The sequence below is a fragment of the Neophocaena asiaeorientalis genome, unplaced genomic scaffold (genome assembly GCF_003031525.2).
Source record: "Neophocaena asiaeorientalis asiaeorientalis breed wild unplaced genomic scaffold, Neophocaena_asiaeorientalis_V1.1 scaffold62, whole genome shotgun sequence".
Lineage (NCBI taxonomy): Eukaryota > Metazoa > Chordata > Mammalia > Artiodactyla > Phocoenidae > Neophocaena > Neophocaena asiaeorientalis.
Window position 1 is genome coordinate 6,051,617 of NW_020175191.1, and position 22,506 is coordinate 6,074,122.

General features: G+C 36.6%; 1 protein-coding gene across 1 annotated transcript in view; it reads right to left on the reverse strand.

Moving 5' to 3' along the window:
* Nucleotides 1–22,506, reverse strand: part of SPAG17 (sperm associated antigen 17) — a 221,319-nt gene that overhangs the window by 106,970 nt on the left and 91,843 nt on the right. Inside the window, 3 exon segments of the mRNA XM_024764900.1 lie at nt 8,661–8,815; nt 16,017–16,130; nt 16,690–16,751. Coding sequence (XP_024620668.1) covers nt 8,661–8,815; nt 16,017–16,130; nt 16,690–16,751 — 331 coding nt within the window.

The window sequence follows — 22,506 nt, forward strand, 5'->3', positions numbered from 1 at the left end:
GTATATGTATAGCTGATTCATTTTGCTGTACAGCAAAAACAACAAAACATGGTAAAGCAACTATACTCTAATAAAAATTAAGTTAAAAATAATTTAAAAATTTAATAATAAAATACCTTATTTGCCTAAAAAAAGAGAAAGAAATAAACTGAAAATTGTAGACTATGAATTATGGTTACACAACATCTTCATTTGGAAGGTAAAAGATATCTCAAACTCAACATGCCCCAAATCAAACTCCTGATCTTCCACTCCAAACAGCTCATCAAGCCCTTTGGCCTCTTAGCTGATGGCAAGTCTGCACTTGTCATCAGGTTGAGTTAAATAGGTCAAATACCCTGAAGTTATCTTTGACTACTCTTGTTTCTCATGTTCTTCTTCCAATCTGTCAGGAAATCCAAATGATTTTTTGAAACATATTTAAAATACATTCAGAATCTGATCACTTCTCATTCCCTTTACCACTACCATCCTGGTCTGTCACTACCACCTTTTGCTAGGATTGCTTCCATAGACTCCCAACAAGTCTCCTTGTTCCTACATTCAACCCCTTGTAGTCTATTCTAGAGAGAGCAAGTAGGAAGATCCGTTTCATCCTTAAGTCATATCATGTCGCTCTTATGCTCAGGACCTTTTAATAAGTCTGCATTTCAAACAAAACCCAGAATCATTACTACTGATCTGTGATGAGAGAACACGGATGTATATATTTCAAATGAGATAACAAAATAAGGAATATTTCAGCATGCAATGATTCAGGAAATTTGCCACCCACAGATACTTTCTGAAAGAATTACTCACAAATGTCTTCCAGCTGCGTTAAGAAAAAACATCCAAGACAATATGGGATATAAGTAAGAGTTGAGAAATAATAAAATTTACAATTAAATGTAGGCAACTATTTATGCCACTTATTTATGATTAAAAAATATTACTTTTCAATTGGAAATAAAATTTTTAGGCAATTTCTAAATCGGAGGTAGGAGATTTGTTGGGAGTATGTGAAAATATGTTAAAGATTTTAACATTTTCTGTGAAATGATATTAATATTCTTTAACCCTAGCTATTACATAAAAATGTTTAAATATGTGATTTAAAAGGATAAGTGTAACTTCTAGAAGAAAATAAATAGAATGTATGACTTTTAAAAATCACATGCTAAGAATGAGCTAAGAAAATTGAATCTAACAAAAGGAAGGAAAGGGATTAATCCTGAAGTAAAAATGTGTGTTTACAAATTTAATGGTAAGACACAGTCCCTGGCTGCCATCTTGGATGCAGTGTCCTTTGCTTCACTTCTGCACATGGCTCGCCTGAGCTGAAGTGTTGGTGGCAGCCAGTCTGCACTAGGAACTCTGGTCGGAAGAGCCGGATGCAATGCCTCTGCATGTGGCTCCCTGTGAGCAAGGGAAACCCGACTAAGCACAAAGGGAAAAAAAGCCATCTCAGAGCTGTGACTGTTTTCAAGGCTATTGTTTTTCTCTGTGGAACACTACCTTTGGGGCAAAACAAGGAAGAAGCAGGTGATTCTAACGTGCAGCACAGAAGGAGAGACACTGCAGGCCAGCTTCTCCAACTCTGAAGGCACTCCAGACGTGTGGCTCACAGGGTCTTGGTGCTCCGACCAGGTGTCAGGCCTGACCCTCTGAGGTGTGAGAGCCAAGTTCAGGACATTGGTCCACCAGAGGCCTCCTGGCCCCACATAATACCAATCAGCGAGAGCTCTCCCAGAGATCTCCGTCTCAATGCTAAGACCCAGCTCCAATCAACGACCAGCAAACTCCAGTGTTGGACATCCCATGCCAAACAACTAGCAAGATGGGAACCCCACCCATTAGCAGAGATGCCTCCTAAAATCATACTGAGTTCACAGACACCCCAAAACACACCACCAGATGTGGTCCTGCCCACCAAAAAGACAAGATTCAACTTCATCCACCAGAACACAGGCACTAGTCCCCTCCACAACGAAGCCTGCACAACCCACTGAACCAACCTTAGCCACTGGGGTCAGACACCAAAAACAACAGGAACTACAAACGTGCAGCCTGCAAAAAGGAGACCCCAAACACAGTAAGTTAAGAAAAATGAGAAGACAGAGAAATACACAGTAGATGAAGGAGCAAAGTAAAAACCCACCAGATCAAACAAATGAACAGGAGATAGGCAGTCTACCTGAAAAAGAATTCAGAGTAATGAGAGTAAAGATGATCCAAAATCTTGGAAACAGAATGGAGAAAATACAAGAACCATTTAACAAGGACCTAGAAGAACTAAAGAGCAAACAAACAATGATGAACACCACAATAAATGAAATCAAAATTTCTCTAGAAGGAATCAATAGCAGAATAACTGAGGCAGAAGAACAGATAAGTGCCCTGGAAGATAAAAGAGTGGAAATAATTGCCACAGAGCAGAATAAAGAAAAAAGAATGAAAAGAATGGAGGACAGTCTGAGAGACCTCTGGACAACATTAAACACACCAACATTCGAATTATAGGGGTCCCAGAAGAGGAAAAAGAAAGAGACTGAGAAAATATTTGAAGAGACCATAGTTAAAAACTTCCTTAATATGGGAAAGGAAATAGTCAATCAAGTCCAGGAAGTGCAGAGAGTCCCATACAGGATAAATACAAGGAGAAACATGCCAAGACACATATTAATCAAATGATCAAAAATTAAATACAAAGAAAAAATATTAAAAGCAGCAAGAGAAAAACAACAAATAACATACAAAGGAATCCTTATAAGGTTAAGAGCTGATCTTACAGCAGAAACTCTGCAAGTCAGAAGGGAGTGGCAGGACATATTTAAAGTGATGAAAGGGAAAAACCAACAACCAAGATGACTCTACCCAGCAAGGATCTCATTCAGATTGCACAGAGAAATTAAAACCTTTTCAGACAAGCAAAACCTAAGAGAATTCAGCACCACCAAACCAGCTTTACAACAAATGCTAAAGGAACTTCTCTAGGCGGGAATCACAAGAGAAGGAAAAGTCCTACATAAACAAAACAAAACAAGTATGAAAATGGTAATAGGAACATACATATTGATAATTACCTTAAATGTAAATGGATTAAATGCACCAACCAAAAGACACAGACTGGCTGAATGGATACAGAAACAAGACCTGTATATATGCTGTCTACAAGAGACCCACTTCAGACCTAATGAAACATATAGACTGAAAGTGAGGGGATGGAAAAAGATATTCCATGCAAATTGAAATCAAAAGAAAGGTGGACTAGCAATTCTCATATAAGAAAAAATACACTTTAACATAAGGACTATTACAAGAGACAAAGAAGGACACTACATAATGATCAAGGGATCAATCCAAGAAGAAGATATAACAATTGTAAATATTTATGCACCCAACATAGGAGCACCTCAATACATAAGGCAAATGCTAACACCCATAAAAGAGGAATTTGACAGTAGCACAATCATAGTAGGGGACTTTAACACCCCACTTTCACCAATGGACAGATCAACCAAAATGAAAATAAATAAGGAAACACAAGCTTTAAATGACACCTTAAACAAGATGGACTTAATTGATATTTATAGGACATTACATCCAAAACCAACAAAACACACTTTCTTCTCAAGAGCTCATGGACCATTCTCCAGGATAGATCATATCTTGGGTCATAAATCAAGCCTTGGTAAATTTATGAAAACTGAAATCATATCACGTATCTTTTCCGACCACAACGCTGTGAGACTAGATATCAATTACAGGAAAAAAAAATGTAAAAAATACAAACACATGGAGGCTAAACAAAATAAGCAGGAGATCACTGAAGAAATCGAAGATGAAATAAAAAAATACCTAGGAACAAAGGACAATGAAAACATGATGACCCAAAACCTATGGGGTGCAGCAAAAGCAGTTCTAAAAGGGAAGTTTATAGCAATACAATCCTACCTCAAGAAACAAGAAACACCTCAAATAAACAACCTAAACTTACACCTAAAGTAATTAGAGAGAGAAGAACAAAAAAACCCTAAACTTAGCAGAAGGAAAGAAATCATAACTATCAGATCAGAAATAAATGAAAAAGAGATGAAGAAAACAGTAACAAAGATCAATAAAACTAAAAGCTCGTTCTTTGAGAAGATAAACAAAATTGATAAACCATTAGCCAGACTCATCAAGAAAAAGATGAAGAATCAACAGAATTAGAAATGAAAAAGGAGAAGTAACAGCTGACACTGCAGAAATACAAAGGATCATGAGAGATTACTACAAGCACCTATATGGCAATAAAATGGACAACCTGGAAGAAATGGACCAATTCTTAGAAAAGCACAGCCTTCTGAGACTGAACCAGGAAGAAATAGAAAATATAAACAGATGGATCAGAAGCACTGAAATTGAAACTGTGATTAAAAATCTTCTAACAAACAAAAGCTCAGGACCAGATGGCTTCGCAGGCGAATTCTATCAAATATTTAGAGAAGAGCTAACACCTATCCTTCTCAAACTCTTCCAAAATATAGCAGAAGGAGGAACACTCCCAAACTCATTCTACAAGACCACCATCACCCTGATACCAAAACCAGACAAAGATGTTACAAAAAAAGAAAACTACAGGCCAATATCACTGTTGAACATAGATGCAAAAATCCTCAACAAAATACTAGCAAACAGAATCCAGCAGCACATTAAAAGGATCATACACCATGATCAAGTGGGTTTTATCCCAGGAATGCAAGGATTCTTTAATATATGCAAATCAATCAACGTGATACACCATATTAACAAATTGAAAGATGAAAACCATATAATAATCTCAATAGATGCAGAAAAAGCTTTCGACAAAATTCAACACCCATTTATGATTAAAAAAAAACTCTCCAGAAAGTAGTCATAGAGGGAACTTACATCAACATAATAAAGGCCATATATGACAAACCCACAGCCAACATTGTTCTCAATGGTAAAAAACTGAAACCATTTCCACTAAGATTAGGAACAAGGTTGCTCACTCTCACCACTATTATTCATAGTTTGGAAGTTTTAGCCACAGGAATCAGAGAAGAAAATGAAATAAAAGGAATCCAAATTGGAAAAGAAGTAAAGCTGTCACTGTTTGCAGAGGACATGATACTACACATACAGCATCCTAAAGATGCTACCAGAAAACTACTAGAGCTAAGCAATGAATATGGTAAAGTAGCGGGGTACAAAACTAATGCACAGAAATCTCTTGCATTCGTATACACTAATGATGAAAAATCTGAAAGAGAAATTAAGCAAATGCTCCCATGTACCACTGCAATAAAAAGAACAAAATACCTAGGAATAAACCTACCTAAGGAGACAAAATACCTATAGCAGAAAACTATAAGACACTGATGAAAGAAAGTAAAGATGATACAAACAGATGGAGAGATATACCATGTTCTTGGATTGGAAGAATCAACATTGTGAAAATGACTATACTACCCAAAGCAATCTACAGAGTCAATGCAATCCCTATCAAACTATCAATGGCATTTTTCACAGAACTAGAAGAAAAAATATCACAATTTGCTTGGAGACACAAAAGACCCCGAAGAGCCAAAGCAATATTGAGAAAGTAAAATGGAGCTGGAGGAATCAGGCTCCCAGACTTCAGGCTGTACTACAAAGCTGCAGTAATCAAGACAGTATGGTACTGGCACAAAAACAAATATAGATCAATGGAACAGGCTAGAAAGCCCAGAGCGAAACCCATGCACATACAGTCACCTTATGTTTGATAAAGGAGGCAAGAATATACAATGAAGAAAAGACAGCCTATTCAATAAGTGGTGCTGGGAAAACTGGACAGCTACATGTAAAAGAATGAAATTAGAACACTCGCTAACACCATACACAAAAGCCAACTCAAAATGGATTAAAGACCTAAATGTAAGGCCAGACACTATCAAACTCTTAGAGGGAAACATAGGCAGAACACTCTATGACATAAATCACAGCAAGATCCTTTTTGACCCACCTCCTAGAGAAATGGAACTAAAAACAAAAATAAACAAATGGGACCTATGAAACTTAAAAGCTTTTGCACAGCAAAGGAAAGCAGAAACAAGATGAAAAGACAACCCTCAGAATGGGAGAAAATATGTGCAAATGAAGCAACTGACAAAAGGATTAATCTCCAAAATTTACAAGTATCTCATGCAGCTCAATATGAAAAAAACAAACAACCCAATCCAAAAATGGGCAGAAGACCTAAATAGACATTTCTTCATAGAAGAGATACAGATTGCCAACAAGTACATGAAAGGATGCTCAACATCACTAATCATCAGAGAAATGAAAATCAGAACTATAATGAGGTATCACCTTACACCAGTCAGAATGGCCATCATCAAAAAATCTACAAGCAGTAAATGCTAGAGAGGGTGTGGAGAAAAGGGAATCCTCTTGCATTGTTGGTGAGAATGTAAATTGGTACAGCCACTATGGAGAACAGTATGGAGGTTCTTTAAAAAACTAAAAATAGAACTACCATACAACCCAGCAATCCCACTACTGGGCATACACCCTGAGAAAACCATAATTGAAAAGAGAAATGTACCATAATGTTCATTGCAGCACTATTTACAATAGCCAGGACATGGAAGCAAGCTAAGTGTTCATCGAGAGCTGAATGGATAAAGAAGATATGGCACATATACACAATGGAATATTACTTAGCCATAAAAAAGAAACAAAATTGAGTTATTTGTAGTGAGGTGGATGGACCTAGAGTCAGTCATACAGAGTGAAGTAAGTCAGAAAGAGAAAAACAAATACCGTATGCTAACACATATGGAATCTAAAAAAATAAAGAGGTTCTGAAGAACGTAGAGGCAGGACAGGAACAAAAACTCAAATGTAGATAATGGACTTGAGGACACAGGGAGGGGGAAGGGTAAGCTGAGACGAAGTGAGAGAGTGGCATTGACATATATACACTACCAAATGCAAAATAGATAGCTAGTGGGAAGCAGCTGCATAGCACAGGGAGATCAGCTCGGTGCTTTGTGACCACCTAGAGGGGTGGGGTAGGGAGTGTGGAAGGGAGACGCCAAAGGGAGGAGATATGGGGATATATGTATGTGTATAGCTGATTCACTTTGTTATAAAGCAGAAACTAACACATCATTGTAAAGCAATTATACTCCAATAAAGATGTTAAAATAAATAAATAAATAAGTAAATAAATAAATAGAAATCCCAAAGAGTCTAATAACCATGACAGAAGTTGTATCAGTAATTAAACATCATCCCAAGTCCAGATATTCTTATTTAGAAGTTTTACCACATGCCAAAGGAACATATATCTTAGTCTTGCACAAACTCAATCAGAAAATCAAAAAATAGAAATGAAAAAGGAGAACATCCACCCATTAATTTACGAGGCTAATAAAATCCCAATACGAAAGCCAGACAAGAACGTTTAAAGAAAGGGAAATTATAGCTGAGTCTTACCCACGAATACAGGTCCAAATATTGTAAATAATCTATTAGCAAACCTAATGCAGTAATTTATAAAAAAAGATAACATAATGGACAAATTGGATTTTCACAGGAATAAGGTTGAACACTAGGATATCGATTAATAAAATTTAGCACTTTAACGAATAAAAAAGAACACCTAAATTGATGTAGAAAAATCATTTGATATGATTTAATAGTTACTTATGATTAAGAACTCAGATCAAACTAGTAACAGGAAGAACTTTTCTAACCTAATAAGGAGTATTTACATAAACCCTACAGTAGAAAAACAAAAGCAAAAACATACTTAATAGATGAATATTCAAAACCTAGAGCAAGACAAGGATGTTCACAAAATTGTATTGGAAGTCCTAGTCAGCAGAGAAATGAAAAATATAATTACTGGAATGAGGAACAAAACAAAGAAAAGCACAGTTTAAGATATTAGCTTGGTACATCTGTTGTGTGCCTTAATTTTGAAAAATCATCTCATGACTTTAAAATGTGTGTTCCCATGTATGCATATATGTATGCACACAACCTATTTCCCCAATTATTCTATAGGACCATGTTCGTCCTATCTTTCTGTATCCCTTAGGACTAAAACAATTCTATACAAATAATAAATACTGAATATACATTAACCAGTATTGAAAAATAATGAAAAGTCCTCATTATTAATAAGGAGAGAAAGCAAAATTTTAAGTTAGCAATGGAATAAGGATCTGGGAAGGAAAAAAATCGCTGATTCCTAGAGGCCTCAGTTTGCTGGGAACCTGACTGCATGTGCCACTCAGCTGCCCTACTTTTGAGTCTTCCCTAGATCAAGTGGAGTTACCACAAACCAGCATGCAGAATGTCATGTTTTGTAGTTCCTACTTTAAATCTTTCAGAGGCTGTTTCATTGGAGTCTAAATGAATCAAATGTAATTTAGTAATATCCTCACTAGATTCAATGGGATAGGGAATGACATCTGTCTTCCTTGGGGAGATAGTTTCAATGCCTATCACAGTGCCTGGCACACACATTCAACTTGGTGAGCTGAATTGAATCTATAGTATCACACAAATGTTTTTATCAAGTTTAACCACCCAGCTTAGGCTATAAGAACTAAAAACTAGGTAACTAGCAAACTAAGCTAAGACAACTAACTAACCAAACTATCTAAGTTGGTTACCTGAATCCAACATTAGAGTGAAGAGCAATGTTCCAATGTTCACAGTGCAGACGTTGCAAATTCATTGGATTATGAAAGACCAACAGTAAAGAGTTATCTTGGGTGTGGTAATAAGAATCAATACACTTGTATTGCTGATTGGCTTCTTGAAGAACCTGAAAATCAAAACAAATCCATTGTTGTGTCTTTTTATCCCAAGAGAAGGGTCTCCTGCTAGGGCATTTCTCTGCCCTCTTATTTTTCTCCACTTATCTCCATGATGTTAGTCAAGGTGAGAGCATAGATGGCAGACGTTTTCAGGAGCATTTTAGCAACTTTTAAAGAAAAACAAATCCTAGGCTCCAGGCATAGAGGCATTTGCTCAAGTGTTCTTCATTAACGCTGGGAGATAATAATTAAGTCTAGGAGTTTTTTATTTAACGTTTTCCATGCCTTCATATAGATCATCTCATTTTGTCATCATAAAAGCCCCAGATAAATAGGTATGATTATTTTTTCCATTTCAAAATATTAAAAGCTGCATTTTTCAGCATCAGTTGTGGCCAAGAGGGGATAAGATACTCGTCCAAGAATATGGAGTCCCTAAGTTCTGGTGCCAGGGCTAATACCAGTCTTTCGACTCTACATGTCACATTTCACACTCCACACAGTGCTCTCCACTACACCACGCTGTAGTACAGAGACATGCTGTGAGCGGTCCTCCTGATATTGTTTCTACATGACTTCTATCCCTGGCCCTTTCCAAAACATTCTATCTTCAGCATTGCAATTGCAGCCACAAACAGAGGGGCAGAGTAGGCAGCTCGCTGTCCTGTTGCCTTTTCCTTATGCCAATCAACATAAAGAAATATATGCATAGGGAAAGCAATTAGACAGCTGTGGGTTTTTGTTTTTCTTGTCTATATCAATTCGGTGGCGGCAGCTTTCTGTTCTCTACCTTTCAGATGATCTGAAGGCATGGAATTGCACATTATGTCAGGAAAGGACTGTTTTACTTTTGCTTTCAATTTTACACTGGTAGCATAACTAAAATAATATATGTACTTCCCCAATCTAGTCCCCTCTATGAGTGTCTTTATGAAGTGGCATTTCAATTTTTACATCTGTTCCCTGAGAGCCAATACAAGAAACACACATGTGGTAAATATTTTTGCATTTAAAAAATTTTGCTATGTGGGGTGCTATCCATTACTTTACTTTTTTTGGCAAATTCCTTTCATATTTTAAGTCCAAAAAACAAATATTTTTATTTCTGATGAACCTGTATTCTTCCTTGTATTAGAGAGCTCCACAATCTTTGTGTTTTCACATTTACTTTGACTGCTGGGGTAAACATCTATTAAGTATGTTTTTGTTTTTGTTTTTTTGCTGTAGGGTTTATGTAACCTAATACTCATTAGGTTAGAAAAGTTCCTCCTGTTACTAGTTTGCTCTGAGTTCTTAATCATTAGTGACTATTAAATCATATCAAATGATTTTTCTGCATCAATTTAGGTGTTCTTTTTTATTCTTCAATCTGTTAAAGTGCTAAATTTTATTAATAGATATTCTAGTGTTCAACCTTACATTCCTGTGAAAATTCAAATTGTACATTATGTTTTCTTTTTTTTTATAAATTACTGCATTTGGTTTGCAAATAGCACTAAGTTTCTCAGAGCTGTAGTTGTTCTTAATATTTGATAAGCTTTCATACAATGTATTTCCTGTCCTTTTTAAAAACTTGGCCACAGCACTGTAAATCAACTATACTCCAATGAAATAAATTTTAAAAACTTGGCTTTTACCTATTTTTCTGCATTAATATTGTTGTTCTCATTAACTACTTTTCTCATTAAAAATGAAGACCTACTATGTGCCAGGCACCATGTAGGTTCTAGAAAAACAAAATGAACAAGATAGGTAAGATTTTTCTCCAAAATCTGATTAAGATTTTTCTAGAGAATTCTGGAGTTCAGAGATGTGTGTCTAAGAAGATGAAATTGATGGAACATCTGATACAGACAGAAGGGATTGGCATGGACCAAGAGTGGAGCAGGCTGATGACTAGGAGGATATTACAGTAGATGGAGAGGATGGTACTTGAATTAAAGTAGGAGCAGTGGAGATGGTGAAGAGCTTGAAGATATATTTTGAGGTTATACCCTCAAAACTTGATGGATCAGACATGCAGGACAAAGGAAAAGCTGAAGTAAGGAATGACTCTTAGCCTTTTGGCTTGATGGTGACATTTTCTGAGATGGATGAGGGGAGAAACATGCTTAGGTGGGAAAATTATCTGCTTCATGTGGGACACTAAATATTTAAGAGGCCTATCAGAAATTCAAGTGGAATTTAGAGGTAGGGACAGTAATGTGGAGCTCAAGATAGAGATAATTTGGAAGATAAAATTCTATGAGTCATTAGGGTTAGACATATATAATAGATGAAATCATTAAAAGAATGTTTACAGAGGAAAGAAGACAATTCAGGACTGAGACTTGAGGCACTTCAATATTTAGATATTAGGTGGAGGAGAAGTATTAGACAAAATTCCAAATGGAGCACTGAGGAGGAATCCAGTATGGTGTCTTGGAAACCAAGAGCGAAGAGTGTATCACAGGGAATTGATCAGCTTTGTTGATGAAAAGGTCAAGGAAGATGAACAGAGATAAGTGTTCATTTAGGTTTGGCAGGACAATTATGTGTGACCTTGAAAAGTGAAGCTTCATGGAGTGGGAAGGACAGAGCTAAATCGAAATAGTCTGAAGTGAACTTCCAGTTAAAAATGGAAGATTAAACACATGTACTCACTAACCCCTCAGTAAAGAAACTGTCAAAATTTTGAGTTTTAATATCACAAAGTTGAAGGCCACAGAAGAGGAGACAAAAGCAACAGCATTTTAGAAGGTAGAAAGCAGAAGGATAAGTGGTAACAGATTTAGCAGAACATGGAAAGCCAAATCCTAAGAGTAGTTTTAAGAGAGACCAGACGGAACTTTATCTGTGTGCAGAAATACAGAAAGGCTCAAGAAATGGCAGAGTGAGGTACCTCTGAAAGTGGAGTGAAGGTGGCATTGAAAATAGGAAGTCTTTTAAGAAGCCTCAACAGTCCTGAGCAGCTGGGGGACTGTCCATCTCCCACCTCAGCAGAAGAGAGGATTATTACCAACAGAAGGTGACCCTGTGGATTCTAAGAAGAGGGACCCTAGGCACCACTGAAGGAGACCTATACCACAGAAAAAAGAGAATTCTGTAAAAGTCTAAATTGGCATGGTCCAAGAGAAATATAAGGTAAGCCACAAATGTGAGCCATGTGTGTAATATAAAATTTTATAGTAGCCATATTTTATAGTAGTCATATTTTTAAAGAGGTAAAATTATAACTGTATATTTTATTTAACCTAATATGTCAAAAATATATTATCATTTCAATATGTAATCCATGTAAAAATTGCTAATGAAATGTATCACCTTCTTTTTCAACTAAATCGTTGAAAATCTGGTGTGCACAGCATTTATATAGCTATACTTATGTAGTGTATAGCCTACTTACAGCCCATCTCACTTTAACTCACAACATTTCAAGTACTCAGAAGCTACATGTGACTAGTGATTACCACATTGGACAACGCAGATCTGGAGGCTGAGTGGGAAGACACCTTAAACTCTTTCCCTCTATCACTCAGCTCCTAAAACCCTGACTGGTAAGTTATATCTTGAAGACAGGAGATTAGATTTTTCTTTTTTTCCTGGAGACTCTAAATGGCCCAAGAGTACAGAACTAATACTTTAACACTGATGGGTCTCCCAAGAAAACCCCCCAGCCAAATTGCCCAACAACGAAGTCCAGTTGTTGACAACTTCCCTCTACCCTGACCTCAGGTAGCACTTCCTATCATATTTTTAGTGTCTCACTAATATGAGAGGCAAATACCACTAGATATTATTCTCCAATATGAAAAATGAAGATCTCCCCTCCTCTCCCTCAAAAAACAAAAAGTTAAAAAAAAATTTGAGGAAAAGAGACAATGCAGGGAGAAGACACTATGACTTCAAAGGACTTTAATATCCTCATAGAGATAAGAGAAGATATGGTACCAGGGAATGTGAACAGTGTGCTCTATAAAGGTAATTTTTAATTATAAATAGAACTTAAAGAAATTAACATTATAACAACAGACACAGAAGACCCAATAGAAAAATTGAATGAAAGCAGAGCCATATTTCCAGAATAAGAAGAAAAGGTGTTGTAAACTAGGAGGGAAAAGGTAAATAAACTGGAAGTTCAGTCCAGGAAGTCCAACACCAGAATAATAGGAGTTTCAGGAAGGAAGACTAAAGAAAACAGAGGGGAGATGATTTAGAGTGATGATTGTATAACATTTCCCAGAATATAAAGACAGGAGTCTCTGGATTATACTGGGCTCCCCAGTACAATATGAGAAATAGAACCACATACCAAGGCACATCAACAGGAAATCTAGAACACTGGAACAAAGAGAAAATCTTAAAAACCTTACAGAGAGAAGAAAAAAAAAAACAGACTAAAGTGATCAGGAATCAGAATTTCATTCTTTTTTCTCAAGGACAATCTGGAAAGCTAAAAGACTATTGAAGAATGCCTTCAAAATGTCAAAGGGAAATACTTTTTATTTTATTTTATTTTTTTTTTGCGGTATGCGGGCCTCTTACTGTTGTGGCCTCTCCCGTTGCGGAGCACAGGCTCTGGATGCGTAGGCTCAGCGGCCATGGTTCTCGGGCCTAGCCTCTCCAAGGCATGTGGGATCTTCTCGGACCAGGGCGCGAACCCATGTCCCCAGCATCAGCAGGCGGACTCTCAACCACTGCGCCACCAGGGAAGCCCAGGAAAGTACCCTTTAACTTAGCATTTTATGTAAAGCCAAACTGGCAGTCAAATGTAAGGATAGAATTAAGATACTTTCAAACATCCAATGCCTCAAAAATTTATGGAAGCAACTTGAAGAGACGGTCCCCTACAAAAAGAGTAACCCAAGAGAGAGGACAACATGGGATTCAGAGGACACAGTATCTAACTGGAAATAGAGGCAAAGGATGTGGCCATGATAGTGAAGGGAGATCGCAGGACCACAGCTGTGCGGCAGGCTTTCTCTGAAAATTGGTAGAATTTTCTTTGCTGCTTTGTAGCTTCTGGCAGTGGCCATCAATCCTTGGTGTATGTTGGCTTGCACCTGCGTCATTCTAACCTCTGCCTCTCTGGTCACAAAATATTCTCCCTGTGTGTCCTTGTCTTTACTGGGTATTTTCTTCTTCTTACAAGGACGTCAGTCATATTTGATTAGAGCTCACCATAATGCCCTCATCCTAACTTGATTACATCTTTTAGACACCCTAATTCCAAATAAGGTAACACTTTTAGGTCCTGGTGTAAGGATTCTAAAAATTCTTTTCGGGGACACTGTTCAACACATAACAATCCACACTGTGGCCTCTCAAATTCATATCCTCCCGATATGTAAAATATATTCACCCAATCCCAATATCCCTCAAAGTTTAAACCCTTTTCAGCATCAACTCTAAGGCCCAAATTTTACCTAAATATCTTCAAAATCAGTTATGGGTGAGACTCAGTTTCTGGTCCCTCCTTGGGCAAAATTCCTATTCATGTGTGACCCTGTGAACCCAGAAGACAAGTAGAGGGCAAGCAGAGGTTGAGAGCACACAGGAAAGGCATTGCTTAGACAACAAAATTGGTAGAATACCTGTTAGGTTTGAATGGACTGAAAGGAGATTTACTCTTTGGTAGAGAATTTGGGGGGTAGTAATGATAAATGAATAACAAACTAAACAAATGAAAAGGAAATGTAATCATAGAATACTATACAGTTCAGTTGTGAATAGTTTTTATATAATTGAAATAAGGTAAATCTTGAAATCTAACCAAAAATTATGATATAGTTAACAGTGTTGGAGAATGGCAAGGAGAAATGCTGCTGTGAGTGTATGAATGAATGTATGCGCACATGTGTGTGTTTGTGTGTGCGTGTGTATGTGTCTGACTGTGTGTTATATGGGGGGTGGGCAAGCTGTCTTCTCAAGAAGGAGTTAATTGATGATGATGCCCCAAACTAAAACTAAGACTAAATACACTTGTTACTTAGAGACAATTAAGTAACAAAAGAAACAGGTAAATACCTGGAAGATTTTTACCTCTAGGAATTTTGGCATGGGAGTGGGTGCGAGCTGTTATTTTTTGTAAGACTCTTTATACAATTTTTTGGCTTTAAAAATATGTGGATGATTATGGAGAACAGTATGGAGGTTCCTTAAAAAAGTAAAAATAGAACTACCATACAATCCAGCAACCCCGCTACTGGGCATATACCCTGAGAAAACCATAATTTGAAAAGAGTCATGTACCACAATGTTCACTGCAGCACTATTTAAGATGTAAAACTTTGATAAAAGTAAAATTGTAATTAAAAAGATAAAACAAAAGAGTACAGCTTTTTGCATAAAACGTAAAAGCAACAAAAAGTTCATTTTAGCGTTACTCATTATTTTGCATAGTGGTTAAGGGCACAAGTTCTGGGGCTGGATTTCTTGGGCTCGTATCTTGCTTCTCTCACTCATCAGCCATGTGACCTTGGACAAAAGTTACTGTTGGTACTGTACTGTTGGTACAGTTTCCTACTATTTAAATAGTTTCTACTTCACAGGATTATTGAAGAGATTAAATAAGCTAATAATACATATTAATCATTGACTAGCATATGGTAAGTGCTCAGTAAATGTTAGCTATCACAACTCTGATTGACCTTGGACACAACTTCCATGTGACCTTGGACAAAAGTTACTGTTGGTACTGTACTGTTGGTACAGTTTCCTACTATTTAAATAGTTTCTACTTCACAGGATTATTGAAGAGATTAAATAAGCTAATAATACATATTAATCATTGACCAGCATATGGTAAGTGCTCAGTAAATGTTAGCTATCACAACTTCCATTGACCTGTTAAATGTATCAGAAAATACTTGGAAATGTTGTGAAAACTGAAGAGAACTGACAGGCAATATGGGGGAAAATAAGGTTACTTCCCAATGTCTTACTTTTATTACTATGTTTTCTTATAAAAAAACATGTGCAACAGTCATGCATATATATTTTTTTTTCCTTAAAAGACTTTATAAAAAACATCCTTTTAGAAAGTATATTTTAAACTATTTTGGGCATGCAAAGCTCAATCTGGGATTAAACTCACTTTATAGGTGAAGTAAATGGGAGTATTGATCTGAACTAGATCTGAGAGTGACCTAGAAGTGAACTGTTCTAAATCACACCATGCCTCTCCAGGCCCATCTAACCGTCTTCCAGAGACTCACAGACCATTAATACCTGAAGCAGAACTTCTGGCTTAAAATGTTCAGTAAAACTCCAGTCCATTAGATTGCGTTGCTGCATTTTCTTTATGTCCTGTAACTCTGCTTCCACAGTCATCTTCTTGGGTTTCTAAAAAAAATCATAGGAATCCAATTTCAGCCTTAATTTGTTTAAGTCCAAATGGAGCCCTCTTGGACTCCATCAACTAACCAGCATGCACTCCATCTAATTGGGGAAATCTGCATATGTATAAATCCATATGGCAACACTTTAAGAGAACTGCTGCCAGAAAGAGTATGCCTTTGACTTTTTTTTCATGGGCAACATAATCTAAATATTTTTATTGTTAGGTTATACTCTTCTGAGTCCTGTTAGCAATTATAGGCAGGTTTTCTGAACTCACTTCAAGACAGCATTAGTTCTACATGGCTGTATGGTCAGCAGGTGTTCGTGACGTTGCCAAGCCACACTGTCTAGAGAGGAGCATGGAGCCTGGAAGTTTTGCTTGAGCGGCTGGTGAAATTAACTCCTTTCTCTCCAGTTGGAGCTGGTCAGGGGATGTCTGAATAATCCCTTCTCCTCCAGCATCAGCATTCTCCTGCTAAGCTTCTCTCTCTCCTTTTTTTAGTTCATGGTTTTCTCAGATCATCTTACTCGCATCTACACATTTATGATAATACTTTCCTACCTTTTCAAGAGGATCAGCATTTGTGACCGCTTTGTCTTTGATCTCATTGTTCATGGTCCGCTCTGTAAATCAAAGACACCAACATCCAGTTGTGTTTGGGCTTTGTTCTCGTTTTAGTCAACGCTGTGCATTTTTGTTGCCATATGATCTAGGTTTCTGTGCTGAAAAGGTAATTCCTAAAAGGCATGTTTCATGCCTCCAAAAAGGTGTCTGTGTCAATAATTCTAAATCAGTGTCTACCTAGAAAAGTTATGCTAAGTCCTTTGAAAAGAACCCAGCTTCCTATACAATACATTCCTAAATCATGTTAGATAGTCTGCCTTCAGACTGTACGGCTCACTTCTAACAATGTACCTTTACCTTACAAGCTGCAAATATTTACTGATTAAACTATGTCAACTGCTCACTACACACTATTGTGTCTTGTCATGCTGGCAGCTATCACAAAGGCTTTTCAAACTTCTTGGTCATATCTTATGGGTGACAAACTAGGACAGGGGCAGGGGATGTATGGAAAGGATAACTACCAGATAAAGGCAGCTCCTACCAGAAAAAATAATACTATATACCATCTTGTAGAGTTTTTCCATTCATTAATTGTTTATTAATTTTAAACCCATTTAATGGGCATCTGCAGACTTATAGAGTTTCAAAAAGTTCGTTAAATGAATAAAATGAATCGGGAGCTGGACTCCACTGCCCCATACCATGGACCAATGTGAGTCATGCACATTAGTTCTCCCTGTGACCAAACAGTAGACTTATATGCTAATTGGGATTGTGGTATCCTTCTTGAGTACCGAGCAAACAGCCATATAAATGCACAGAGAGGAAACAGAATCATGCTGTTGATTTCTGAATCACCATGCTTCAGTAATTACTAAAGTTAACAAATGTTACACAGAAGAGTTCCATGATATATGTTTCACGTGGATAGACATCTTTAATGTGAATGTCTCAGAGTTTGTAATATGCTCCTGTGACTGTGACTCTCTAACAAAGAAATGGATAAAGTACATAGCATTTTCCAAATCTGACCAAAGTAATAGAGTAAGGGTATGAATCTTGTAACATACCTGCCATGCTGCTGAATAACAGCCAGCCGGACTTTTTATCACCCTTAGAATAATAGCAAATTAATCCCTACAAAGTCATATATGAAATGGCTCCAGCTTAACTCACCAATCACATCTCCTTCCACTCTCCCTTGCTCATTCCACACCAGACTCACTGGCTTGCTTGTTGTGTCTTGAAGTTTTTGAACTTGCTTTTCTCTGTCTGGCATGCTTTGCCTTAGATAGTCATCTGTTTCAAACCCTTACTTCATTCATATTGCTGCTCAAATGTCACCTCCTCGAAAGCCTTCTGCTTCTTATCCTGCTTTATTTTTGATCATGGTATTTATCAGTGCCTAATAATATTTGTTTATGTCTGTCTCTCCATATCAAATGTGAATTCCTGGAGAATAAGAACTTTATCTTATTTTCCCTAACTGTATTCTGAGTAACCAACACATGCTAGGAACTCAGTAAATATATATATTTTTTGATTGAATGAGAGAAATCTATACCATATACTGAAACTGGAAATAAATACAGAGTCATATAGAGAGAGCAGAAATGCAGAAGAAACCCTACAACAAAAGCTTATTTGGGGGTAAGCATAAGATTTAAGTTTTCATTCTGTGGCAAAGAGAACCATATCTGGGTTTCTAGAGGGAGTAGTTAATTACGTCTAAGCAGGATAGGCCAATGTTTTCCTTGCTTTTAGGAGCATAGCTACTTATATTTTTGCTACTAGTTCCATCTCGCCTTGGGCTGGTGAGGGTGACAGCATGAATGTTCCATTTTGATTTAGAAGAAAACTATAAAGACAATTCAGTATTTATATAAATACAGCCACTCAAGAGAAAACTCAGGCCAACTATAACTCTAAATAGACCATGATGTCCCATGTGTCCTTGAAGCAATTGATATGAAATCTGTGGAGTAAAAATTATTCTATTCTGTGGGCTGCCAGATTTCCGGGAGATCTGATATTCCCTCGTGTCTAAGTATCCAGCAGAAAAAAGTCTCCAGTTTAAAAAATATGTTCTAAAAATTTGTGCACCAGTTATTTTGTCAAAGGAAAGAACATTCTAAGACTAATCTGAACTCTCTATTTAATAGTAAAGCAAGAGTCATTTTTTCTTTCTTCCTGGTTTCTCCCTTCAACCGCATAATCCCTTGACAGTGTGATTCAGTAGTTTTTGACACATCTGGAAATGGATGCATTCTCATTCCTTTGAAAAACAACTTTCCTAATCTGTTTTACTTTAGAGATAACAAGATCCCTCTGCAAAGCAGTTACTTTATTAAAAAAAACACCCAACAAGCATAAAGGGCACATCTAAACCTATAGCCTCACAGTTATCAACTCTCAGGTTTTTCATAAATATCCAATAGGCCCTGTCAAGTTCAAAAACAGTCTCAGATGGATGTTTGGTTGAGAAAAGCACAAATACTGAGCCCTTCATGTCCAGGAACAGGCTTTTATATATATATATATGATGCTAAGATGGTTGTGCAGGAAATACATGAACAATTTCTGCTTTGTTTAAAGAGATCTAAAGTCGATGCTTTAGAAATGTGACTCAGGGTTAGGGGAAAAAGCAAAAAAAGATTAGCAACAACAACAAAAAATTCCCTTACATATAACAGCCACAGTGAGGAACCAAGGCTCAGCTGCCCTCCCCCACCCAAATGTAACAGTTTCTTGATGTTGACCAGCCTACACCCTGTAGAATCCCTTACAGGCCAACACTTACAGGGTTCAGCTCTCACGATTGCTCAGCCTCTAGGATACATTGTCCATCACAGCATTTTCAGCTTGATGATTTAGGCAGTTGCTATAAACATTTACTTTGCACCAGGATCCAGAACACCAATTTATGTGGTTTGACCACCAGGTGGCAAAAGTTGCCTGAGAAAAAACTATATACCAACTGCTCTAAAAAAAAAAAATTTAAAAATTAAAAAAGCAAAATAAAACAAAAAAAACCCCCTCAGGCCTTATATCTCTCCTGGCTTATTCTGGCTCTACATTAACTCAAAATGACTTCTTTGGAACTTCCTTGGTGGTCTGGTGGCTAAGAATCTGCACTCCCAGTGCAGGGGGCCCAGGTTCCATCCCTGGTCAGGAAACTAGATCCCACATGCTGCAACTACGAGTTCGCACGCCCCAACTAAAGATCCTGCATGCTGCAAGGAAGATCAGGGATGCCGCAAGGAAGATCCTGCATGCCACAACTAAGACCAGGTGCAGCCAAATAAATAAATAAAGTATTTAAAAGAAAAAATGACTTCTTTGCTATACATGTACATTCCCATAGGATTCACTAATATCATAACATCTCAGGCTAACTTATTTGGCTTAACTTTTTGTGAGCTAGGCTAATAGGTAAGGGTATTTAGAACAGAGAAATAGGGAACCAGCCCTAATGGTAAGGAACCAGCCCTAATGGTAAGGAACCAGCCCTAGGAAGACCCGAAGGCAACAAAATCAGGTTAAGTGTTGCCAGGAAGAAGAGACTATGAATATGGCTAACCTATCAGATGCATCGCAAGGAATTTCTGGAACTGAGGAAGCCACAAGACAGCCACAGTGGAGGAAGCATTGATTTGGTGTTAGAAAGCCCTCTTTGGAATCCTGACTTCCTGCTTGTATGTGGTTGAAAAAGTTACTTAACCACTCTGAGTCTTTGTTTCCTTGTCTTCAGAATTAGGCTAATAGTAACTTCCTCATAGGCTTGATGTTTATATAAAGTATTAGTTAATATATGTAAAATAGCACAGTGCTTGGAATATAGCAGGCAATATTAAATAAATGTTACCTCCCTCCCTCCTTTGTCCCCCTCATCCTCACTTATCTGCTCTGCTAACAGGCAAGGAGATTTTCCCTAATTCCACTCCATTGATGACTTCCTCTTCTACCCTCATTTAAGTAAATGAAATGGTAAGATGACCATTTAGTCTATACTGACTTAACACCTATTCTTTTGTGGCACTGACCATTTTTTAATGCTTTTTAAAATTATGAAATATAATACAGAAAAGTACAAACAACATAAATGCTTGGTATAATGAATAATGATAAAAGTCCCAGCACTCCAGATATCTTATGCACGTTCTTTCACAATCACACTTCTTTATTAAACTTTCATATTATTCCTGACTCTCTTTTGTGGATTATTTTGGGTTTTCTACATACACACTATTTACAAATAATAACAGTTTTGTTTATTCCTTTTCAACCTTTACAATATTATCTTTTTCTTGCCTTACTGAGTTGGCTAGCATCTCCAGTGTAATCCTAAATATGAGTGTTTATAGTGGATAGTCTCCTGATCCAGGGAAATCTTTCAACTTTTCATCTTGATATATAATGTTTATTATAGTAATTTTAAAAATAACCTTTATAAAGTAGAGAAATTTTCTTTCTATTGCTAGTTTGTTAAATTGACTTTATAAATCGCTGTAGAATTTTAAGTGCTTTTTCTGCATCTATTGAGATATTTTTCTTACTGTGTTAATTGATAAATGATGTTGATTTTACAATGTATGTTTTTTCCTTCAATCTTGTTATAAAAACTTGTACTTGATTATTATCATTTTGTATATTGCTAGATCAGTTTGCTTATGTTTTATTCAGGATTTTGGCCTATATGTTCATGAATAACTTTGATTTATAATTTTCTTTTATTGTACTATCTTTGACAGTTTTATTATAAGGCTGATGTTAGTTTCATAAAATGAGTGGGAGAGAATACCCCTTCTATAGTTCCTGGAATTAATTTTTGTTAAGATTAGAACTATTTCTTTTTTTGAGCTTTGAATATCCCTAGCCAATGACATTATTTGGGAAGATTTAAAATTATTGATTTAATTTATTTAAATAGTTACAAGACTATTCAGGTTCTCTATTTCTTCTTGAGTGAATGTTAGTAAGTTATACTCTTCTAGTAATTTGCTCATTTCATTTTTAGACTTAGTGGAATAAAGTTGATTATATCCTTTCACTGTCTTTTAAATTTTTATAGGATTAAAAGGAAGTCCATTTCTTTATTCCTAATATTTTTATTCCTGATACAGCTTTATTTCTAATATGGTTATTCATGCTTTTTGTGATCAGCCTTTTGTAAAAAAATTTCTCAATTTAAAAAATCTTTTCAAAGAACTAAACTTTTTCATTTTATTTGTTCTACCTATTGCATCTATATTTTCCATAATTTCTTTGTGGTTTGAGAGCATACTCTGTAGTTTTGATCTGTGAAAATTTGTTTTAGGACTTGTTTTCTGATGTAGTATATGATTAATATTTTTAACATAAACATACTTATGACCTCTACAAAGCTACAGTATTAAGGAGGCCTTAATATAGGCATATGAATAATGGTAGTAAGTAGTAGGAAATGATAACTGATGCCATAAAGGAAGCATAGATTAATTATGACCATATGGAATGGTAAGGGAGGCATTTCCTGGTGAACACATGTAACAAAGCTTCATGGAGGTGCCATTCAAACCTAATAATAATCAAAAAGAGAACTCTAGTTGGAGGGTATTGTGGGGGAAAAGTCACAGAGATTGAAAAGAGCAGGCTGCCTAGAGGAAATAGGGCCTAATTCTGTTTGGCTAGAGCACAGGATAAGTGAGCAAAAGGGAAAAAGTAGAAAGGGTTTGGGAAAAGTAATCTGGTACTGCTGAAGAAGCACATAAAGCAGGCCAAGAAGTTGGGTTCTATATTGCAGGTAGTAGGGAGCCACTGAAGGTTATAAGC